Source organism: Hemitrygon akajei, chromosome 8 (assembly GCF_048418815.1).
Source record: "Hemitrygon akajei chromosome 8, sHemAka1.3, whole genome shotgun sequence".
Taxonomy (NCBI): domain Eukaryota; kingdom Metazoa; phylum Chordata; class Chondrichthyes; order Myliobatiformes; family Dasyatidae; genus Hemitrygon; species Hemitrygon akajei.
Genome location: NC_133131.1, coordinates 119,692,419 through 119,716,019, shown reverse-complemented (window position 1 = coordinate 119,716,019; position 23,601 = coordinate 119,692,419). Strand labels below are relative to the sequence as shown.

Here is a 23,601-nt window from a genome sequence, read left to right as displayed (position 1 = left end):
TTGAGGCCAAGAAGTTGGGTATATTTAAAGTGGAGGTTGATAGGTTCTTAAGGGCATCAATGGTTATGGGAAGAAGACAGGAGAATGGGGTTGCGAGGGAAAATATATTAGCCATGATTTAATAGCGGAGCAGACTTGAAGGGCCGAATGGATTAATTCTTCTTCTATGTCTTATGGAAACTTCTCACACAGAATGAAGTTGGACTCTGAGGAGATGGTAGAAGCATCCAGACAAGCATGAATTACCAAGGCTTAGAAGGCTACAGGCCAAGTACAGGCAAATGGAATTAGTGTAGAGAAATTCAACGGCTGGTGTGGACCTGGTGAGCTGAAGGGCTTGTTCCTGCACAACAGATTTCGGTGATTCCATGTGCAGTATTTTCCTTGGGTATTTGTAAATTTTTTTTGTAATTGTAATATTTGTATTACAGTATTTGTAATAAAATATTTTGAACTGCAACAATCCCCTTAGGAAAAGGTCAAACTACTCTACCCTCTACTAAAGGAGAGTTATAACACAACCCGTATAACTGTGCTTTCAGATTCTGCTTCACTTTAATATCAGCCTTTCCCTGGCTGATTGAGCTGCCCATCTGACTCACCTCAGTGCAATGTAAGTACGTGCAGATTAGTTCCTATCTAAGTATAGAAACCTGATGCTATCTTAATGTTTCACAGAGTGGAACATTGCCATGGCACAGTCTTCACAGTAAAACTTGCAGGCATCCAGAAGAAAACTTTAGTGCCACAGAGGTATGCATTGGAGTATTATTGCTTCAGTGTTCCGGCTACCTTCAGCATCCATCCCACCTATAGGATCCTCATAAATTCTGACTCGAAGCAACAAAATGCAGCCAAGTGCAAGGGTGTCAATAGAACACAAAACAATCAGTAGGAAAAGGCCTTTCAGCTCGTGATGTCTGTGCCAAACATGATGCCAAATTACACTAATTCTCTTCAGCTTGCACATGATCCATATAGCCTCTATTCCCTGCATTTTTATGTGTTCATCTAAAAGCCTCTTGAATGCCACGAGCTCATTTGTTCCCACCACTATCCCAGCAGCCTGTTCCAGGCACTCGGCATTCTGCAAAAAACTTTGTCCTTCTCAAATTCATGTCCTCTACTACATGACATTTCTACCTGTGATAAAGATTCCAAGTGTCCATCCTATTTAATTACTCTGGATATTTTATTACAATACTTCGTAATTTTATAAAATCCATCAGGTCTCCCCTCTGCCTCCAATGGTCTAGAGAAACAGCTCCAGTTTGTTGAATCCTCTCATTTTAGCTCATAACCTGTAATCCAGGCAGCATCCTGATAAACCCCTTCTGAACCCTTTACAAACCCTCTACATCCTTCCTGTAATGGAGTGACTCAAGTTGCGCACAATGCCACCAGAATATCACAAGTTTGGGAAATCACCCCAAATTAGCCAATATTGTGAGTATAAATGTTTTTCTTACAGCCACTGGGTCCTCCGGTGGGACATTGATTTGTACATGACGTAAGACAATATTGCCATGACACACCCGCCATAGTAACCTCTCAAAAGCAGAAAATCGTTCGCGCTTGATCACCCCAGTGACAAAACTGCATAAAGAGAAAAAGAAATCTATGAGAGCGGATTATCTTTAATTTCTCTGGTAGCTCGGTACATAATTTGACTGTATGAGGTTGTCCTGAGATATGCAAACAGGAAGTCATTTCCACCTGCTGATAAGGATATTGATTTCAGCCAGGCCAAATGTTGCACTGCTGCAACTGGGTCAATGTCCTTGGGCTGCAAAGTATTGAAAAATCAGACACATCAATAACATTGGATGATTTCTGCTGGAAGCTGAGTTTAATGCAATTGATGACTTTGATAATTACATTTGTGTAGTCTGGGAGTATGAACTTCCTAGCCTCAGACTTGAAAAATATAAGGTAAAATGAAATGCTGTTTGTTCATAAGGTTGTTCTAATATTAATAAGCTTTAAAATAGACATTTTAGGTGGTAACAGACAACTGTTAACCGGTGTCAATTTGAAGTCTCCCAAGATACTTCCTAGTTGAGTCCAATGCAATAGGAGGCCAATGGTATGCATCTTACAAACCAGAACTTAATAATGGGTGCATTCTATCTCAGAAAGTTCAGAGTGAGTGAACAAGAGGCAATTCGATATGGAAACTTACGCTAGAAGAAATAAAAATATCAGCGTGCTCTTTGGATCTTTCCAAACATCATGATTAAATAACCATGGTACAAGCAATTGATGTAAATTACTTAATGGCAATTTTAAGCAGAGGTAAGAGCACAAACACCCCTACCTTCAGCAAATGTTCCTTACTCATTCTTCAAGTACCTTGAAGTAAAACAATGTTACAGCAATTCTCTTTAATTATTGTTATAAAAAGCATTCAATGTGATGGAATTATTATGGATTGTCTTGTCATTTGCTTAACGTCAAGAAATGAAATGGTGGCTTTTGTGTCCTTTAGGGTAAACCATGTAAAGAAGGCAAATGAAAAAGAAACTGCCCATCTAATCTTTGTTAATCAAAGTAGATCTCAAAACCATAGGATGTAAGTAATAGATCAGCACCATCTAGGAAGTAACTCGTAATATAAGACCACAGATGGTAAGACTTAGGAGCACATTTAGACCACTCAGGTTATCGAGTCTGCTCCGCTGTTCCATCATGGCTGATTTATTATCCCTCTCAACCCCTTCTCTCGCCTTCTCCCCATAAACTTTGACACCTGACAAACTAAAAACCTATCAACCTCTGCTTTAAGTATACTCAACGACTTGACTCTACAGCTATTCATGGCAAATAGTTCCACAGATTCATTATGTTCAGACTAAAGAAATTGTTTTTCAATTCTGTTCTAAATGGGCATCCTTCTAATCTGAGACTGTGCCCTCTGGTCCTAGAACCCACCCCCCCCCCCCCCCCAATATAGGATACATCGTCTCCACATCCACTCTATCTAGCCCTTTCAATACTCGATAGGTTTCAATGGGATCCCGTCCATCATTCTTCTAAACTCCAGTATGTAAAGGGCCCGGAGCCATCAAACACACCTCATACATTAATCCTTCCATTCCCGGAATCATTCTTGTGAACCTCCGCTGGACCTTCTCCAATGGCAGCATATCTTTTCATAGATCAGGGGCTCAACATTCCTCACAATATTCCAAGTGCAGTTTGACCAATGCCTTGTAAACCCTCAGTGTCACATCCTTGCTCTTATATTCTAGTCCTGTCAAACTGAATGCTACCTTTGCATTTGCCTTCCTTACCACTGACTCAACCTGCATGTTCACCTTTAGGGAACCCAGCATAAGGACTCCCTTTGCACCTCTGATTTTTGAATTTTCTCCCTGTTTAGAAAGTATTTTATGCCTTTATTTCTTCTATGATAATAAACTTACTTTGAACTTTGAACATCCCGACGCTATATTCCACCTGCCACTTCTTTGCCTGTTCTCCCAAATCTGTCCAAGCCCTTCCGCAAACTCCCTGCTTCCTCAGCACCATCTGCCCCTCCATGTGTCTGTGTATCATCTGCAAACGTGACAACAAAGGCATCAATTCCATCATCCAAATTGTTGAGATACAATGTGAAATGGAGACCCTATACTGACCCCTGCAGAACACTATTTGCCACTGGCAGCCAAGCAGAAAAGGCTCCCTTTATTCCCACTCGTTGTCTCCTGCCAGTAAGCCAATCTTCTATGCATGCTAGTATCATTCTTGTAACATCATGAACACTTATCTTGTTAAGCAGCCTCACGTATGTTGCTGTGTTAAAGGCTTGCTGAATATCCAAGTAAACAACATCTCCTTTGTCTACCTGCCTGTTATTTTTTCAAAAAATTTCAACAGATTTGTCAGGCAAGATTCCTCCTTAAGAAAACCATGCTGATAATGGCCTATTTTCTCATGTGCCCCTAAGTACCCTGAAACCTCATTCCTAATAATGGACTCCAACATCTCAACCACTAAAGGCAATCAGGATGACAGGCTTGAGTGGAGCACCAACAAACGGGCTGTGTACAAGTAGGGCCAGAGTCACCTCTACTTCCTGAGGACATTGAGGTCCTTTAGAGTATGTAGGCCTCTCCTTCACATTTTCTGCCAGTCTGTCATTGCCAGTACAATCTCCTATGCAGTGGTTTGCTGGGGCAATGGCATCAACACGGGTAATGCCAAGAGGCTCAATAACCTGAGTAGAAAGGCTGGCTCTGTCATAGGAGTCAAACTGGACACACTGGAGACTGTGGTAGAACAAAGGACCCTACAGAAAATCCTGGCAACTCTGGACAATGTTTCTCACCCTCTGAACAGAGGAGCACTTTTAGTATAGACTAAGACAACTTCAGTTGGTGGAACTTAGGAGATGATGGTGCCAAACGGCAACTCCTTAGCATGCATCTTCAGAAACAGCTCTATTTCTATCTTTAATATCTCTACTTTTTCCTTTCAGGGTTCTTTTGAAGACCCTGACCTGGAGTTACACACTGACTACAGTTCTTTGCAGGAACGAGACCTGCTCTCGGGGGTCTCGCGACTGGCTGTCATTCGATATACCAAGGAGGCGTCTGAGAAGACTAGCACGCCTTCAGGGTTTTGGGATTTCGTGGCTCTGGAGGCGGGTGGACTCGAGTTTGGTGCCTCTGCAGGAATTCGGTGTGCTGTGGGAGACAGAAGATGGAAAGCAGCAAGCAGGCTGCTGGCTGTGTGTCCAGAGACCCGAGTTCTTTGGGCACAGAGCTCGGAAAAAGAGACACAATGGAGTTTTAACATCGTAAATCAGCGAGTTGTTTGTTATGTCTCCCCTTTTGCTGTGAAACGGAGGTACCTCTTTTTCCCTTACTGGGGAGAGAGAGCCTGTGGTGTGTCGAATTACCGGGTGAACGAGTAGTCTTTGGGGTACTGCAAGTCTGTGTCTTTATTGATGCTTTGCTGCACGCCTGAGTGCTCAGTGGAGGGTGCCGATGCTTTTTTCTGCTGGTGGGGGGGGGGGGGGATCATTGCTCTGCTGCTGCTTACGTGTGGGGATGGAGCTGGGGGGCGCTTAGGGTTCTAACATTTAACTGTCATTCATTCTTTGGGGCACTGCTCTGTTTCTGTGGATGTTTGCGAAGAAAAAGAATTTGAGGATGTATATTGTATACATTTCTCTGACATTAAATGAAACCTTTGAAACATTTTGAAACTGTGCTGCTCCAAAGAGCTCTATATGAGGTCATTCTTACCCTCAGTTAATCTATAGCCGGGAAAGTGATGATCCCCTCCTGTTAGACTGTTTGAGGTAACCTTTTTTTTATTCTTTCTTACTTTTCTTCTAATATTTGTATATCTGAGCATTTCAATCAACTTTGGCCAGCTCCTCTCTCATGACTTTTGTAATTCCCTTTACTCCACTGTAATACTGATACATCTGACTTTATCTTCTCCCTCTCAAACTGTAATTAAATTCTAATCACTGTCTCCCAAGAGCTCCTTTACCTTAAGCTCCCTAATCAAATCTGGTTCATTACACAACACCCAATCCAGAATTGCCTTTCTTCTAGTGGGCTCAATCATATGCTGCTCTTAAAAGCTGTCTTGTACATCCTGGAGAGAGGCAGTGTAACTGATGTTTGTTTATTCAGCAGAGGCAAACTGACTTAGTTAATAGGATGTACCTGTTGCTGACATCCTTCCAGCATTATCAAAAACGAGTCAATCCAGCCAGTACACAGGCATAAATATTATATTTTTGTAATTAAAGATTTCAGAAATATAAAGAAATACAAACCCAAGGACTACAGGTTATGTATTGCAGACTACCTTCTACACATTTTCAGCACTTCTAGAGGAAACCACACTGCATAATTTAACTTGTAACAAACATAGCTAGCTGAATTCTAAATGAAAATAAAACTAAAATGTAGAAAGTCAAATTATCTGGAAAAGGATGGAAGAGTCTGTCAGAGCAACAACCTGTAGGGAAGGAGAGAACTGTAAACTGCATATTTCATGTGCTGTGTGTTTCATCCCTTTGAGCTGTTTCTGCCAATTGTATTTCTGAATATTTTGTGCTAGTAAAGCCTGTTGTAGACTGCCATTTAAAGGACCATATTTACCCCAGTTTCAGACGACCTCCTCCGCTAGTACTGCTATGTCTCCTTGAAAACCCTGTTACGTAGACGGACTCTTCAGAGGGCAGCTCGGAGCCTGACAGCTGGGATTCCGCCTGGAGAAGACAAAGCCCAATGCACTTTAATGGCTGCAAAGTGCTTTTATTCTTCGACTACTGCAGACTAAAAGCTTGTTTTCCATGAAGTGAAGATTGTTTATCAATTATGTAAATACAGGGCACCCATGCAGAAGACCCATTTGCAGGACTATTGTAAAAGAATCTAATTTATTCCTACAAATGAGAATAGAACAAATTGATAAAAAAACAATTTTTATTACTGAAAGCTCACAGATGCCCAGCCTGTTTGAGGTGTTGAATGAGCTCAGTGCTGATGCCAGTACTGACCCTGTCAAGAGATTGTCAGCTCAGCTGGAAATCATGTAAATTAAGTATTGGTAATGGATATCCAGAAAATTTGGGCTGTATACTTGATGCCTTCCCCCCTCTGCTCCTTCCCTTCTCTCTGCCCACCCCACCCCAATCTCCTCCCCCACATCTCCAAGGTGTTGATCCCGGAAACTGTGGCTTGCTTTGGGGATATTTTCCTTGCAAATTTCATTACTAATGGGGATAAAATATTTCAATTTTGGGAGGTTTAATATGGAGATAAGATAGATTTTGAAGCAGCACCCTGATCCAGATGTGTAGGGGCGAGGCAGTTCTACAGCTGCTACAATGTTGTTCCCTCCTAGTAAATTGCGAGTGTTCATAAATACTGTAACTTGCATCATCTCCAACAGTTTTAAACGTGTCATGCTATAATGCACTGGACGACATATTCTGTCCTCTTAAAAAGTAGTATCACATTTGTTAGTAAACCAAAACTAAACATTTAGTCCTGCCGGACAGTCTCAGCCTGAAACGTCGGCTGTGCTTTTTTCCACAGATGATGCCTGGCCTGCTGAGTTCCTCCATCATTTTGTGTGTGATGCTGAACATTTATTCATAAGCTGAGCAATATGTGGCGATGAAACGATGAAGACAGCAAATCAAATCTGACCACGAATGTTTAAGTATTCTGATCAGAACCTGTTTCTTACATAATCCTGTTTAATCTTTAATATATTTGAGTTGAAAGTCCTTTGTAGACTTTTGAGAAATCATACATAAAAAATGTAATTCTAATGCTGATTGAGTATGATTTCATATGCAAACTAAACTGAAGTATTTGGGCAGATGTTTGAATTTTGCACTTCACGGTGAATGTATAACAATTAATCATATGGCATTTTGAAGATCATTATTTAACTCTATTATTTGATGAACAATGGGAATAGTGCCTCTTGACTCCAATTTGTACATCTCATAAACCTTCACACAACTTGTGATAACTGGAAATTTATTATCTTCTTGTCAGCTTCCATTTTAACACTAATTCCTTCATTACTATGCCGAGGAATGTGTAAAATTCCATTGGTAAGGAGGTACTGAAACCTAAAGTCCCACACCACCAGATTCAAGGACAGTTTCTCTTCAATCGTTTGGTTCTTGAACCAACCTGTGCAGTTTTAATCACTACCCCAACTGTATGGCTGTTTAGATCATTTTGTACTACAATAGCTTTGCTATTTATTGTAATTGTGTTCTTTCTTGCAAAAGTTGTGCATAATTTATGTTTTTATTTCTTTTGAATGTTGTGTATTTGATGCTATGTGCCTGTGCTGCTGCTACAAGTATTTTTTCCATTGTACCTGTGCATTCCTGTACTTGTGCATATGACAATTAGTTGGATTTTAACTTTGAATTATTCCTTTCTCATGCAGGATAGAAGGGAATGAGGAAACACACTTCCCAGCAAGTATGATGAATGATACAGTGCTTTGTAAAAATATTCATCCCCCAACCCTATGTTCACATAAATGGGTATTAACCAGCAATTTTGATCACTTTAACTGAGAATATTTATTTGTGAATTATATGCTCTTTTATCATAGTAGAGTCCCCAAATAAACAGAAAAAAATTGTAAAGCATGAAAAACTAAAGATTTAAAAACTGAAATGTCAGCAATTCAAAAGTATTCATCCCCCTTTGCTCAGTACTTAGTTAAACCACCTCTCGCAGCTATTAGAGTCTTCTTGGATACAGGTAAGTCTCTATTTGCTTTGACCACCATGATAGAGCAATATTTGCCCATTCCTCCCAGCAAAACTGCTCAAACTGTACGTGTTAGTTGGGGAGTGGTGGTGGTGACGCACCATCAATAACTCTCCGAGACGTGAGGCGAGATATAGGCTTTTATTGGCTGGAAGAGAGAACAAGCAGCAATTGACCACCATACTACATCCTGGAGACTGAGACCAGGGCTCAGGCTCCAATCGCCTTTATACTGGGGTCTGTGGGAGGAGCCACAGAAGCAGTCAGCTGGGGGGGGGGGGGGGGGCGTGTCCAGACAGGTATATGTAGTTCACCACAGGTGGACAGCAATCTTGTAGTCTTGCCAGTGATGTTCAATCAAATTGAGGTCAGGCTACTGACCGGAAGACTCAAAGGCATCAATTTTCTTCATTTTAAGCCACTCCATGGTTGTTCTGTTAGTGTGCTTTGGAATTTTGCCCTTCTGAAAGATGAATTTCCTCCCGATTTTAAGCTTTCCGGCAAGTTTTTATCCAGGATCTCTCTGTATTTAGCAGTCTTCATCTTCCCATCAATCCTGACCAGATTTCCAGTCCCTGCTGCTAAAAAGCATCCCCATAACGTGATGCTACCACCACCAAACTTTACAGCAGGAATGGTGTTACCTAGCTGATGCATAGTATAAGATTTACACCACATGTACCGCTTAATCTTAAGGCTAAAATGTTCTACTTTAGTTTCATCTAACCACAAGACCTTTTTCCACATCTTTATAGTATTTTCTAAGTGATGGCTTGTAAAGTCTTTATGGACAAGGGTATATATTTGTTTTTTAGCCAGGGTTTCTTCCTTGCCATTCTTCCATAAATACACTTTTTATGCAAGGCCTTAGAGATTGTGGAGCCATGAACTTCATCTCTAATTGCAGCCATTGACTATTGCTGCTCACTCAGAGTGCCTGTTGGCATCACAGTAACCTCTCCTATGTGTGCCATATTTCTCCGGTGATGAAGTACAAAGGGGCGGCCTGACTTAGGCAGTGTGGCTGTGGTTTCATATCTTTTCCACTTCTCCATGATGGACTGCACTGAGCTCCAAGGTGTGTTCAGTGCCTTTGATACGGCCTTGTACTGTTCCCCAGATTTGAACTTCTCCATTATCATTTCCCTGACTTGCCTTGAATGCTGTTTTTTGTTTCATTTTGGTTTGGTCTGTTGAACATCTATCATACTGTTGGACCTTACAGAGAGAGGGGTATTTATTCAGGTGATCCTCTGACTTCCTACACTATATCAACAACAAAGTACACTGCAGATGCTGTGGTCAAATCAAGATGTACAAAAAAGCTGGATGAACTCAGCAGGTCGGGCAGCATGCGTTGAAAGAAGCAACAGATGTGTCCTGACCAAGGGTCTCAACCCAAGACGTTGACTGCTTCTTTCAACCGATGCTGCCCGACCTGCTGAGTTCATCCAGCTTTTTTGTACGTCACTATATCAACAAATTGGGTAGTTGCAAAGGTGACATATAGTATCTCGCCGGAGGAAAGTTAGAGTAGTAATTATAAAGGGGAAGGAAACTTTTCCAGCCTCACAATTTTGGTTTTTAATTTTAAGTAAATTGTTGATAGGTTTTTGAATTTTAGAATTTTTCTTTTGATTTGACATGATACAAAATGATTAGCTCAAAATATCCTACTTCAATATGTTTTAAATTTCGAAAATGAGACAGTAAAATGTGAAAATAATTGTGGAGGCCGAATACTTTTTCAAGGCACTGTACGTTATGCTTCCTACAGTCTTGTTTACTATGCAGTAATTTTAAATGTACTAGCTTTCAGAGGATTGATACTTTTTATTGTCAATGTTGTATGTGAAGAAGGTGGATAAGGGAGCTGTCAGATTTTGATGAAAGGTTATTGGGCTGAAATGGTAGCTATAGAGTTCTTACCTATTATTTCCAGCACTTTCTGTTTATATTCTCTAGGTTTTGCTGAAATGCAATTGATTTGCTGATACAGCACTAGATTTCTCATTTCTGTAATGTAATTTGGCTGAAGGTACAAGAAATAGTTTGGTAATTTATGAAGTTTTTTTTAGGGTTTTCAAGGCTATCAGAACCATATTGTAACACCCATTTTAATTACATTAAACATAGAATATAAAAACAGAATTGCAGTTTTTTTTCTTGCAAGACAGATATTCTGATGGTACCTCCTGTCCTTCAGTTTCCAGCCTCACACTTCCCGTCATGGGACACAGGGTAGGGATTTGGTGGATCGGTGCAACATAAAAGCACCTTGTGAGTGGTAAAAACCATGATGGACATTTGGTGAACATCCAGTAATAGGGCATTACTGTACTTTCCTGAGGTTAAATCATCTGAATAAAGCCATAGCTTCATATAGTGATGCCCTGGACTGGTGAAACTCCGATTTCTAGTTGCTGCTTCCAGTAATCCATGGTGAATGAATGTCTAGCAAACAAGAGATTTATCATTTTGTAATGTATGTTTGAACAGCAAACAGGCTGGCTCTGCTGCTATCTCTTGTAACAGCTTGGAAGGTGCCATTTGTAAAGTACGAAACTGTAATACCTTCGACTGCTCTAAACAATACTTTGCCATCTGTCAGTTACATTTCTTGTTGCAGGAATGACGTAACCAGTCTGGCAAAGCAAAGTTTCTCTCACACAATGCTCTCTGAAATGGCAGCTATTGTATGTTGCTCATGAGGATGTAATTAAAATCACTTTAAATATTGTTCAGAGTGGACATTATTTGACTGTGGTATTACAAAACAATTACATTTTAAACTTAAGTTAGGATCTAAGGTGCTTTTGGCAGGATCAAGGTCCATTAGAAAGTGGAAATAGGTATATATCTGGCAGTAAGTGAACATGACTGGTATGTTATTTTATTTCTCAATCTCCTTGTAATAAAGCTCAGAGGTAAATAGGAAACAAAGGTAGCTCTACTAAACTTTACTGATCAGTTAAAAAGTCTTTGCTTAAATCAGTAGCTCTGTTTTTCTTTCTACAGATGCTGGCAGACCTGCTGAGTGTTTACAACATTCTCAATTTTTGTTTGTAGTTCCGTTGTTATTTCTTCTTCCAATCTGCTATTCATATCACAAACAAATTCGCATATGATGCCTGACAAGCTGTTGATCATTGGAGAGACAGTAAGTAAATAAACTTATCTGCTTTAGGAATAGAATCATAGACATAATCATTTGGAATTCAGAGTAACGAGAGGGTGACAATATTTATTCCGAATAGAGTTCACACTATCATCAAATAGTCTGAAGTATGTGCTCATTTGTGGACTATTCCCTGTTCTTTCACAGGAACTACTGAAAATTCTCCTGTGCTCATTAACCATTGGCTCAGAGTTGGATATGATTACTCCAAAACTGCTTTGTTCTCTGCACTGTCTCATCACTCAAACCAGACACAGCCTGGTCTGAAATCCCAGACCTGATGTGGTAGGTCATTGGGCAGTGTGAGGTATTGAAGATGGTGGGAGGAAAGACTGAGACATTGTACCTTAGGGGGACGTAAAGGTTATAAAGCCTGATGGTGCCCAAAAGAATGATGTGGACATTAGATGATGCCTAATGATGACATTAGGTATCATCTAATGTCCACATAGGATAGGCAGCAAGAATGGCAGATGGATTTAAAGAATAGATGTAACTTTTCCTTAAGGTTCCAATATTTAGTCCCCTAAGTCAGAATTTAATAATTAGAAGTCAAAATTTGCTTATAATGAAGTTTGGATTATATGATTGAATAGGAATCATTAGAGCCAATTTGAATACTTTCTATAATTTTGATTCTCACTGAGTAACTGCGAGGTTGAGGGAATAAGACTCTCAAAGAAGAACAGTCAGGCATTCTTTTGGTACAGGAGCCAAGATTCCATTTTCTCCTCTACTTGAATACGTTTAAAACTTTCAAAATGTGTACCTCATGAACACACCCAATATACAGGCATTAGTTTCTAGTTTATATTTTTAGTTTAAATTTCAAAGTGGTATCTTGGAATAAGTGAAGTATTATTGGCATGCAAATTCTTATGGTGACTGTAATTCTTCCAGTTGACCAAGGGAAGACAATAATCATCTAGAAGGCAAAATAAAGATAATGAAATATTTTGTCAATAGGAAACCCACCACAGTTGGGAAAATCACTCCTGTCTCTTTAACAGGTCATTATTAAACTACTGTTTTACCGTAGGTAAATGTGATGATGTAGAAGGATTTTTCATTGCTGTTTCAGTAACGATTTTGTTTTACTAGGCAGAGTTGTTATTCCTGAGCTGAAGCCCAGAACCTGGAGGACCGGTGGACCACTCTTAGTATGTTCTCTACCCTCTGACCTGTTTGGCATGGGTGACCCTAACAAGAGCCAAGGCATAAAACCGTGATTTCAGCCAACATAACTCTCTGGGTCATTGAAGCACGCAAGCCTCCAAATGCAATGAGGTTTTGATCCTCTTGGATGCCCTGGACACTGCTAGAGATGGAGGACCTTCATTGGTGCCCTAAATGCCAGTGGTGTACAATTGATATGTACTACAGGTACGGTATGTTAAAAGATCCAGAAGCATGGAAACTAAATGCAATGGCCTGTTTTTAATTCTACAGGGTCCCATTTCTGGGTTCTGCTCCTTGACTATGCAGATCAGAGATAAAGTCCCTGCTGAAGTACATGCAACTAGTTCACTGTTCATACAGTTGCAGTATTAGCATCAAATCTGGTTCTCGAAATTCTGGTTATCCAACCTTTCCAACAAAATACACACACATCCCTATATTTTTTGCCTACTTTGCATTCCCATCTTCATTGTGTACAGAAGTACAGGGCAGCTCTCCTGGCCTCACCTTATGCTGTCCCAATATTTTATGAGTAGTACTTCTAAAGCCCGAAGCAAGGGTTTGACCCAAAATAACACACACAAAATGCTGGTGGAACACAGCAGGCCAGGCAGCATCTATAAGAAGAAGCACGGTCGACGTTTCGGGCAGAGACTCTTCATCAGGACATTTTGACCCAAAATGTTGAGTGTCTTCAGCAAATTGTTTGTTGCTTCAAATTCCTGCATATGCAGATCTACTTTTAATATTCCACCTTTCTGTAAGGACCTATGTCTACTACAGTTAATTTCTGAGAATTGTCTCTGTCATTGAATCTGACTGTTTTATCAGGGCTACATCTATGCCAAATGCAGGCAAGGTTCTGCTTTGTTCTTGAACTTCTAGTAAGCAAGAGTCTCCACCAAATAGACAGTGACCTGGAGGTTGTTATTCATCCAGGAGTGTCTCGGAGTTTATCTCTAAGCAGCCTAGAAAAAAATTGTCCAGTGGCCTTAATTATTTTGTTTTCTTTTCACAGTTTTGGTTATCAGTTATATAATAATTTGGGCAAGGATAAAGTAACTGCCTGACTAACAGCCAAGAGTCTTCCAATCCTAACAGTATGGAAGAGTAGTGTAATGATGAATAAAAAGTTCCTGACCTGAAACACTAACTCTGTTTCTCTCTCTACATATGCTGCCTTTCCTGCTAAGTATTTCCAGCATTTTCTGTTTTTATTTCAGATTTACAACATCTGCATTTTTAATTTGTTTTTCATTTACTGTCTCGATGTGGGTTTATGCGTTTGTTTGAATATGTGTGTTGGGACTAGTGTGGAAGATGAAGGATAATGTCACAGTTGGCAAAAATGTTTTCCTAAACAAAATAATCTTTAAATCCCAGATCTACCTATTAAGCAGTTACAAGAATGAAACACAAAATAAATACTAAATTGGACATATTAGTAGAGCTATCCCAAGTAGAGAACACTTTAATATTTCTCTTGATGGCACTTGTTACTTGATGATGCTGCAATAACATCATCTGCAATAAATTCTCTCTGTGGTAATAACTGACATACCTCTTCAAAGAAGTCTTCAGTTATCTGAAGAAGAAATTTTAGCTCTGTCAGCTCCAGGCAATTATTTTTCAAAGCTTCTTGGTTTGTGTTGATCTCTTTCAACTCCTTTTCTAGCCTTTCAAAAGCAGTCTAAATGAGAAACCACGAGGATGTTACCCCTTCAATTACTTATTGCTCTGCTAAAAACCCTTATAGGGAGCAGATAAGCACAATTAAAATTAATTTACGGAGAAAACAATGGATTGAAATGTTAATAGGTAAAAGATCATTTTATAAAAAAGATTAAAATATCCTTTGAAATTATAAGCAAAATATAAATTGTTTTGCACTTTGCCTTTTTGTTGCTTTAAATCACAGACAGATTGCTATGAATCTATAAGTATATAAATATTCTTTAAAGATAGAAATTATGGAGATAAGATTGAGTAATTTTTCTCAGTTAGTACTTAGAACATTTGTTACATTTCAATGGAAATAGCTTCCAGGATTAATTTTAACTGTAATTATTCTGAACCATTGTGACAAGGTTTGGTTATGTGGAACATAGGATCATATACTTCATTAGGGTCTGTGGCACTCATTGCTCAGATTGTGAGGACAACCATTTGGGGAAGAAAATATTGGCAAAAACTATTTCTAGAAACCAGAGGAGATCTACATAGTCCTTCGAGAATAGGATTATAAAGTCCAGTACAAGCTGAAGGTGCACACAAACAATGAGCAAAATTGCAGCCCCCCAGTCCTTACAGACATCTTCCCCCCTTCAATAAAATTGTGCTTGATCTTACTGCACTCTGATGAAAAAAAATTATGTCCAACTGATTCTGCTATTGTGATTGTGTTAAATTGTGAAATTAGTAGCCATTTATTATTTCAGAAATGCTGTTTTATGTTTATCCTAGAAGCCCGGATAGTTTCAGATTTCTGGATCATTAGGTTCTCTTCCTGGGAATATCTGACCTGTACAAAAAGGGATGGGTTGCCCTGAAATTAAGGGGGAACCAATATTCTTGTGGGTAGGTTTACTAGAACTGTTTGGGATGGTTTAAACTAATTTGGCAGGGGGAAAGGGACCAGAATGATATGGCTGAGGTTGGGTAGTTGGTATACAAACAGATGCAGTGTCAGGAAGGACGGGCAAATAATAGTACAAAATTGCAGTCAGTGGGATGAATTGAAGTGTAACATGGGGCAAAATCAAAAAAGCTGATGAAAACAAGACTGTAGGCATTATATTTGAATGCACACAGTCTAGGGAATAAGGTAGATGATCATTTTTGCGCAGTTAGAAATTGGCAGGTATGATGTTCTTGGCATAGTTGTGTCTTGGCTGAAAGAAGATCATAGCTGAGAGCTTGACATTCTGGGATACACCTTGTATTGACAGGACAGGTAGGTAGGCAGAGGGGGTCGGGTGGGGTGGTTTGATAGGTAAAAAATGAAATTAAATCCTTAGAAAGAGGTGATAGGATCAGAAGATGTAGAATCCTTGAGGTAAAAGGACCCCAAAATGCTGGAGGAGCTCAGCAGGTCAGGCAGCATATATGGAAAAGAGTACAGTTGACATTTCGGGCCAAAACATGTCAGCAGGACTGGAGAAAAAAGATGAGGAGTCAGAACTCGGAGTACTTGGAGGCACATGATAAAATAACCCAAGATCAGCATAGTTTTCCTAAGGGGAAATATTGCCTGATAAATCTGTTGAATTCTTTGAGGAAATAAAAGGTGGATAGACAAAAGAGAGTCAGTGGATATTGTTTACTTGGATTTTCAGAAGACCTTTGATAAGGCGCTGCACATGAGGCTCCTAAACAAGACAAAAACCATGGTTTTCCACAGGGGTTGGTCCCTGTTAAGGCAGTAGGAAGATAAGTAAATGATTTGGATGTCCAAATTATTTGTCCAAATTTGCACACAATAAGAAGATAGCTGAAGGGGCAGGTACAATTGAGGAAGCAGGGAGAAGGGAAGAAGGACCGATTAGGAGAATGGGCAAAGAAGAAGCTGATGGAATATAGTGAAGGGAATTGTATGGTCATGCAATTTGGTAGAAGGAATAAAGGTGTTGACTAGTTCCTATATGGGGAAAAAGTTCAGAAATTGGAGGTGTAAAGAGATTTGGGAGTCCCCATGTAGGATTCCCTAAAGGTTAACTTGCAGGTTGAATTGGTGGCAAGGAAACCAGATGCAAAGTTAGCATTCATTTCAAGAGCACTCGAATATAAATGTAGTATTTAATGCTGAGGCTTTATAATGCATTGGTCCGACCACACTTGGAGTATCGTGAGCTGTTTTGAGGCCCTTATCTAAGAAAAGATGTGCTGTCATTGGAGAGAGTCCAGAAGAGGTTCATAGGAATGAAAGGATTAACATATGATGAGTGTTTGATGGCTCTGGGCCTACACTCGCTGGAGCTAAAAAAATGACAGGGGACTTCACTGAAACCTATTGAAAATTGAAAGGCACAGATAGAGTGGATGTTGAGAGAATTTTTTTCTATAGTGGGGGAGTCTAGGGCCAGAGGACCTGCCTCAGAATAGAGGGATGTCCTTTTAGAACAGAAATGAGGAGGAATTTCTTTAGCCAGAGGGTGGTGAATCTGTGGAATTCATTGCTACATATGGCTGTGGAACCGGTTCACTAAATTGATTAGCAGAGCTTGATTAGTAAGGGTGTGAAAGGTGAAGAGAGGAGAATGGGATTGAGAAGGATAATAAATCAGCCATGATGGAATGGGAGAGCAGACTTGATGGGCCAAAGGGCCTAATTATGCTCCTACGATATGTCTTATGGTCTATGACTTCTAGATCGTTGTACTGTCCAGAATGATTATTGTCACATGCATGATAATCAAAATGCTCCAAATAGTTACCAAAGGAGTAATACTGGAAGAGGTTAGAATCTAAATAAAAAGAAAATGACTATAATAATGAATAGTGATTGGCCATTCAACTCTCAATCAGAAGTCATACATTTTAAAAAATATTTTTTGATTGACTCCTTAACTGAATGTGGCTCACCAATTTCTAACAAGGAAATTGGTACAGAACAAAAAGGAGTAGAAGGAATAGTCATCTTGTCTTCTCATAAGTCAGTGAATAGTACAATAATGTGAAAGATGAAAGTCATTTGGAAATGAGATCTGTGTGTGGAAATACAGCAAGGAAAATATAACCAACAGTGGACAACAATGTGTAAAATACAGTAATTAATTTGCATATTCCTCATAAATATATCAGAAGAAAGTGATAAATATTAAATCAAATCTAAATTAAATTTTGAATCTTATTTACCAAGAACAATTATGTTTACATCATGGAAGGTTTCCAAGGAGCAAACCTAATCATGCTATGTAATACTACAACATCAACCTTAAGGGATTTTTAAAATCTAAACATGACTCAATATTTCTTAAAATGTTATCCATGTTATAAAGGAATCATGGAGGAAGAAGGTAAGAATATCCTGCATAACCAGTAACATTAGTAGTTGCAGAAATCAATGCTTACCTCCAATTCAATGACATCCCTGGGGCAGGGGGCTTTATCATTTTCTGCACTTTCAATGATTGGGATATTAGCTTTTGTAATTTCTTTTTCTAAAAAGCCTGCAGAAGGGAAATAAATAACACTCAGCTTGAAGCACATTAACTTTTAACAATGGTGATATTTTTTCTAAATAAATTATATAAGTAAAATTGTAATTATGCAACTGGGGTACAATCTCTCTCTGGAAACCTACGTAGAATTCTTTCCATTTCTTCACATCGCCTGACTTCATTCACAAATTTTCTCTGGAATGCAACAATCCCTGGATTCAGCTCCAAGTGTAAGGGAAGAATCAGATGAGATGTTATTAACAATGTGAAAGGCTTATTGATAGACAGTATTTTGTCCAATATGGAAATGTTTCAATTTCAATTGAAACTATTAATCATTTACTCAAAATTTGCTAAATGAATACAGGAAACATGTCACATCTGTTACGTGGTTTCAGTAGTGAAATATCTAAGAGCTCTTTTTGTTTTCAAGAGTTATAAAGATATGCTTGAATACATTTTATTACACTGTCAATTTTTTGCAAACAGGAAGAAAACAGCATTGTCAGCAGATTTTGTTTTGCATGTAAAGGTACTTACATCTCTGAATTGTACAAGTCCTAGTTCTCCCAATTCATTAACCGAACAGTATGCTGTTTCAGTCTGAAAGAAGAGTTGAACCAAGCACATTTCTTCACTCCTGAAAATTGAACCCATTTCACTTGCGATTTCTCTCCAAGAAGTCGAAGTCAGAAGATTTACTTCATTCTATTTGATCTCAGAGTTCTCTCCTGGAAAAAAAAAGTTGCACAATCAGTTCATATATTAATCCTGAGTCTTCTTCCTTCTCCAAGGATTTAAGATGAAAAGCATATTTAAGATAATTAGCATTGATTCTTTATGGTTAACTTTCATGGAAATTCAGCTGCATACAATAGGATTGCAAGGAATACCCACGTCCGTTGTTTCACCGTTCAGCAAACATGAATGTAAATTTGTCTAACAGAGCTTAGGAAAACCTTATCTTATCACACAACTGTTTATATTTATACTCTATGATAAAACTAAGCATAATATACAAATGAGACCAGTCACTGAGACAAACACAAGCAAATGTGTTCTGGTGATGCACAAAAATGAACTATGAACAATGTGACTACGGACCCCCTTTAATTGTACAAAAACTCAATTAGTGGCCATATCCAAAGGCAAAACAGTAAAACTTTTCTCAGGGCTCTTCAGTCATTAATCAATATATTTAATGTGACAGAATTGCCAATATAATCTCTCAACCCGTTCATACTTACTGTGATCATTCACTGTCAAATTGTGAAAGTCACATACCATCTAGAACAAAAGTATAGATTTGTACAATACTACAGAAAGAATTCTGAAGTTCCATTACAGCCTGGGGAATATAAAGAGAATGTATTCACAGGGGGCCAGAACTAGGGGAATGGATGATTTAGGCTGAGGCAGAGCTTGAGGAGATGGCTGTGTTATATGGCAAAAGGCAATCGAAGGATTTCGCGATGTGCTTATTTAAAGGAAGATGAAAGAAAAAAGATGCTGTAAAACTGGTATAAAAACAGAAAATGTTGTATACACTTGGGCCTACAGACAAAGAAACGGTTAATGTTTCAGATCAAAGGTCCTTCATCATAATTACAATAGAGAGATAATAAACACAATTTTCAGCTGCTGAGAAAGTGGCAACATACATGGAAAGGACAAAAGGAATATCCATGATAGGGTGATCCTATGGCAAAATGGTTTCTGGGGCCATTAAGGGGATACTTGTACTTTTTTTTTGGTCTGGATTTCCTTCTAAACTAATAAATGGAAAGATTCATTAGAATTTGTCTTAGTGTAAACAGTCTTCTTGATCTTTGCAGGTCATTACTGTTTTCATATATACCAAAGTCTTCAAAGTTCTTCCTAATCAGCTTCATACTGGTTGGTTGCTTCAGTTTTCATAGTTTTGTTTTGCTTTCTGGGAAATTGATGACAGATATCCCTTAATATCGCAATTATGGCAACAGACTCCTTGCAACTGCACTCATTAGCTTGACATCGCATGCTGCTACTATGAAGTTCAAAGTTCAGAGTAAGTTCAAAGTTCAATGCAATAGTGTTTTCTCAACAGGAAGTTCTTCTGTTTCCCACAGATGTTGTAGAACCTGGTGTCAATCTGTTAACACCCTGAGCCTTTCTTGAGAGACTCAGCAAACTTTGTGCCAGTGTATCTGCTGGTGTATCTACTACCAAAGCAACACTAAATGCCTGCAAGAAATTCAGTTTCTTCCCACTGAGCATCCTCATTTGAGAATGCTTTGTCTTTGACTCCACAGACTATATGAAGTTGACACTAGCCCTGGACAACATTTACATTATTCAGTACTCTGACTCAAATTTGTGACAAAGCATGCAACTTTGAAGGAGGCTGTGGGATGACCTTATGGAGGTTTATATCATGAGAGGACATAGAAAAGGTGGATGGCCACAGCCTTCCCCCAGCATAGGGGTTCTACAGCTAATAGCACAGGTTTAAGATGAGAAGGAAAAGATTTAAAGGGGACCAGACAGGCATTGTTTTCACACAGACCACAGTGGATGAGCTGCCAGAGAAAGTGGTAGGTGTGGGTACAATTACAACATTTTAAAGATAGTTTGGCAGATTCATGGACAGGTAATGTCTGGAGCTTTTAATGGTAAGTTGGTGGGACTTACCCAGTAGGATTAGAATAACTGGGTAAATACAGTATTAGAAAAGTGGAACGTACTGGAAAAATTAAGCAAGTCATGCAGCTTCTGTGGAAAGAGAAACCATTAATATTTCAGATGAGAGCCCCTTCATCAGACCCGAGGAAAGAGAAAAATAAGTTCATCTTGGTTTCGGTGAAATGTGGGTGGAAACAAAGGGAATTTCTACAATAGAGTGAGGGAATATGGCAGGTGAAATTAGGTGAAGCTGTTATTTGTTTCAGATGTGTTTATGGCATATTGGGATGTACCCAGCAGACCAGCCTATATGCAGAGAGGAAAAGCATATAGGATGACAGGCAGAAACAGTTCTTAAATAGATAGAGAATAGCAGCTCCAGGGCTCTGTTGTTTTAGACGCGTCTGAGCGGCAGTGATTAAAGTGGGAGTGGTGGTGTTACTGGTCATGGAAAATGTCATGGCAAAGCTCAGCCAGGACAGACTGGAGAACTCATCTAGTGAGGCTTTCTGGGTGGAACCCAGGAATAAGAATAAGAAGGGTATGCAATTAGTGGGGTTCTATCATATAAAAGCAACAGTCTACGGGATTTAGATGAACAAATTTGTAGAGAGAACGCAGACTGTTGGAAGAAACGTAATGTTGTTATAGTAGGTGATTTTAACTTTCCGCCTTTTGATTGGCACTTCCATACTGTACAAGGACTAGATAGGATAGAGATTGTCCGATGTGTTCAGGAGAGTTTCCTTAATCAGTACATAGAAGTCACAATGAGAGAGTGTGCGATACTTGTTCTCCCATTAGGGAGTGAGACAGGGCAGGTGACAGAAGTTTGTGTAGAGGACACTTTGCATCTAATGATCATAATGCCATTAGTTTCAAAGTAAAGATGGAAATAGATAGGCCTGGTCCTTGGGATGAGATTCTTAATTGGAGAAAAGCCAGTATAAATGGTATCAGAAAGGATCTGGCAAGTGTGGATTGGGATGGGCTGTTTTCTGCCAAAGGTGTACTTGGCAATTGGGATGCCTTCAAGACCTGAATTTTGAGAGTGCAAAGCTTGTATGTGCCTGTCAGAATAAAAGTTAAAGATAACAGGTTAAGGGAACTTTGGTTTTCAAGAGATACTGAGGCCTTCCTTCTGAAAGAAAAGAGCTGCATAGCAGTTATAGGTAGGTGGGAACAAATGAGGTGCTTATGGAATATAAGAATGTTAGAGAACATTTAAGTCTACGTCCACACTAGACCAGATAATTTTGAAAATGCTGGTTTCGTGTAAAAATGATAGGCATCCACACTAGGCATTTAAAAAAATATCTCTGTCCACATTAAAATGGATATTTCGGTGAATCTCCTACTGCACATGTGCAGGACACATCTACCAAAAACAAGTGACATGTTTGTGTCGAATCTCGCTGTGAAAGACTTGGTACGTGTTTGTCCAGTTATAGACTAGAAAAACTTAAATGACGGACAGCTGTTGGCTCTCGCGCAGGAGGACTTATAACTAGAAAAAACAAATACTGGAGCGTATGGAGGCAACCGACAGGGAGTTCACAGATAGTATGACACGGCTGATGACGAACATTGAAAAACTGACGAACTTTATTGCATTAATAAAACCCCTTGTTAAATGTATAAAATACGTCTGCATCAGTGTTATCTTGTATTTCCATACAATGTTACATTAGGCTGTTACACATCTATTGTCAGAGAAGTACTTGCATAAATAGGTAAACCACCTTCATACGAGCAAGGACAGAAAACAGGGCAAAGTGAGTATACTTATTTATTCAGTAAGTTATGGGTCGAAGTATTTGGTGAGTACATTTCTAACTCTTCTGGCTTCAGTCTCGTTGCCGTCTGTTCTGAAATTGTTAGGTTGCGTTCAAGAAAACAATGAAATGGCGTGCTGCCGTCACCATCTGTTCCGGCACGTCATAACAGCGTTTTTAGATTTCTCCAGTTACCCCGTCCACACTGCTCCGGCCAATCCAGCGTTTTCAAAATTACACATTCTGGAGAGTGTTTCTGAAAATCTCCGTTTTCGGGGGACGAAAGTGCCGTTTTAGTGTGGACGGAGGGTAAAAATGAAGAGCAATAGCTTTGTTACAGATTTATCTGGTGTAGTGTGGACGTAGCCTAAGGAAGAAATCAGGAGGGCTAAAAGAAGGCCCAAGGTTGCCCTAGCAGACAAGGTGAAGAAGACTCCTTTGGAATTCTATGGAAATGTTAAGAGCAGAAGGATTGCAAGGGACAAAATTGGTCCTTTGGAAGATCAGAATGGTAATTTATGCATGGAGCTAAAAGAGACGGGGGAGATCTTAAATGGAATTTTTGCATTGGTATTTACTCCAGAGATGGACTCAGAGTCTATAGAAGTGACACAAAGCAACAGTGAGGTCATGGACCCTATATAGATTATAGAGGAGGAATTGTTAGCTGTCTTGGGGCAAATTAGGGTGGATAAATCCCCAGAGCCTGACAAGATGTTCTGTGTGACCCTATGGGAGGCATGCAGAAATTGGAGGGGCCCTAGCAAAGATATTTAAATCATCCCAAGTGACAATTGAGGTAACAAAGGATTGGAGGAAAACTAATGTTGTTCAGTTGTTTAAGAAAGGCTCTAAAAATAAACCAGAAAATTATAGCCAGTGAGCCTGATATCAATAGTGGGAAAGTTATTGGAAGGTATTCTAAGGAATCAGATATATGAGTATTTGGATAGACAGGGATTAATTAGTGATAGTCAGCATGGCTTTGTGCATGGTAGGTCATGTCTAACCAATCTTATAAAGTTTTTTGAAGACGTAACCAGGAAAATTGATGAATGCAAGGCAGTAGATGGACTTTATCAAGGCATTTGATAAAATCCCACATGGGAGGTTGGTCAGGAGGTTCAGTCACTTGGCATGGATGCAGAAAATTGGATTGAACATTGGCTTTGTGGGAGTAGTCAGAGAGTGGTAGTAGATGGTTGCCTCTCTGATTGGATGTCTGTGACTATGGAGTACCATAGGGATCGTTGTTGGTCCCTTGTTGTTTGTCATCAATATCCATGACCTGGATGATAATGCGGTTAACTGCATCAGCAAATTTGGAGCCAACACCAAGATTGGGGGCATAGTGGACAGTGAGGAAGGCCATT

The 23,601-nt window shown here is 39.4% G+C and overlaps 1 protein-coding gene across 3 annotated transcripts in view; it reads right to left on the bottom strand.

Moving 5' to 3' along the window:
• The window catches only part of LOC140732196 (V-type proton ATPase 116 kDa subunit a 1-like), a 97,156-nt gene extending 78,306 nt beyond the window's left edge, over positions 1–18,850 (bottom strand). For all 3 annotated transcript variants that reach the window (XM_073054466.1, XM_073054468.1, XM_073054467.1), the window contains exons 1-7: positions 18,690–18,850; positions 18,333–18,523; positions 17,936–18,014; positions 17,704–17,801; positions 14,195–14,323; positions 6,126–6,235; positions 1,470–1,596 (exon numbers count right to left, since the gene is read on the bottom strand). In XM_073054466.1, the coding sequence (XP_072910567.1) occupies positions 1,470–1,596; positions 6,126–6,235; positions 14,195–14,323; positions 17,704–17,801; positions 17,936–18,014; positions 18,333–18,449 (660 nt within the window). In that variant the 5' untranslated portion in view covers positions 18,450–18,523; positions 18,690–18,850. The remainder of the gene's footprint in view (positions 1–1,469; positions 1,597–6,125; positions 6,236–14,194; positions 14,324–17,703; positions 17,802–17,935; positions 18,015–18,332; positions 18,524–18,689) is intronic.
• Between the last annotated feature and the right edge of the window lie 4,751 nt (positions 18,851–23,601).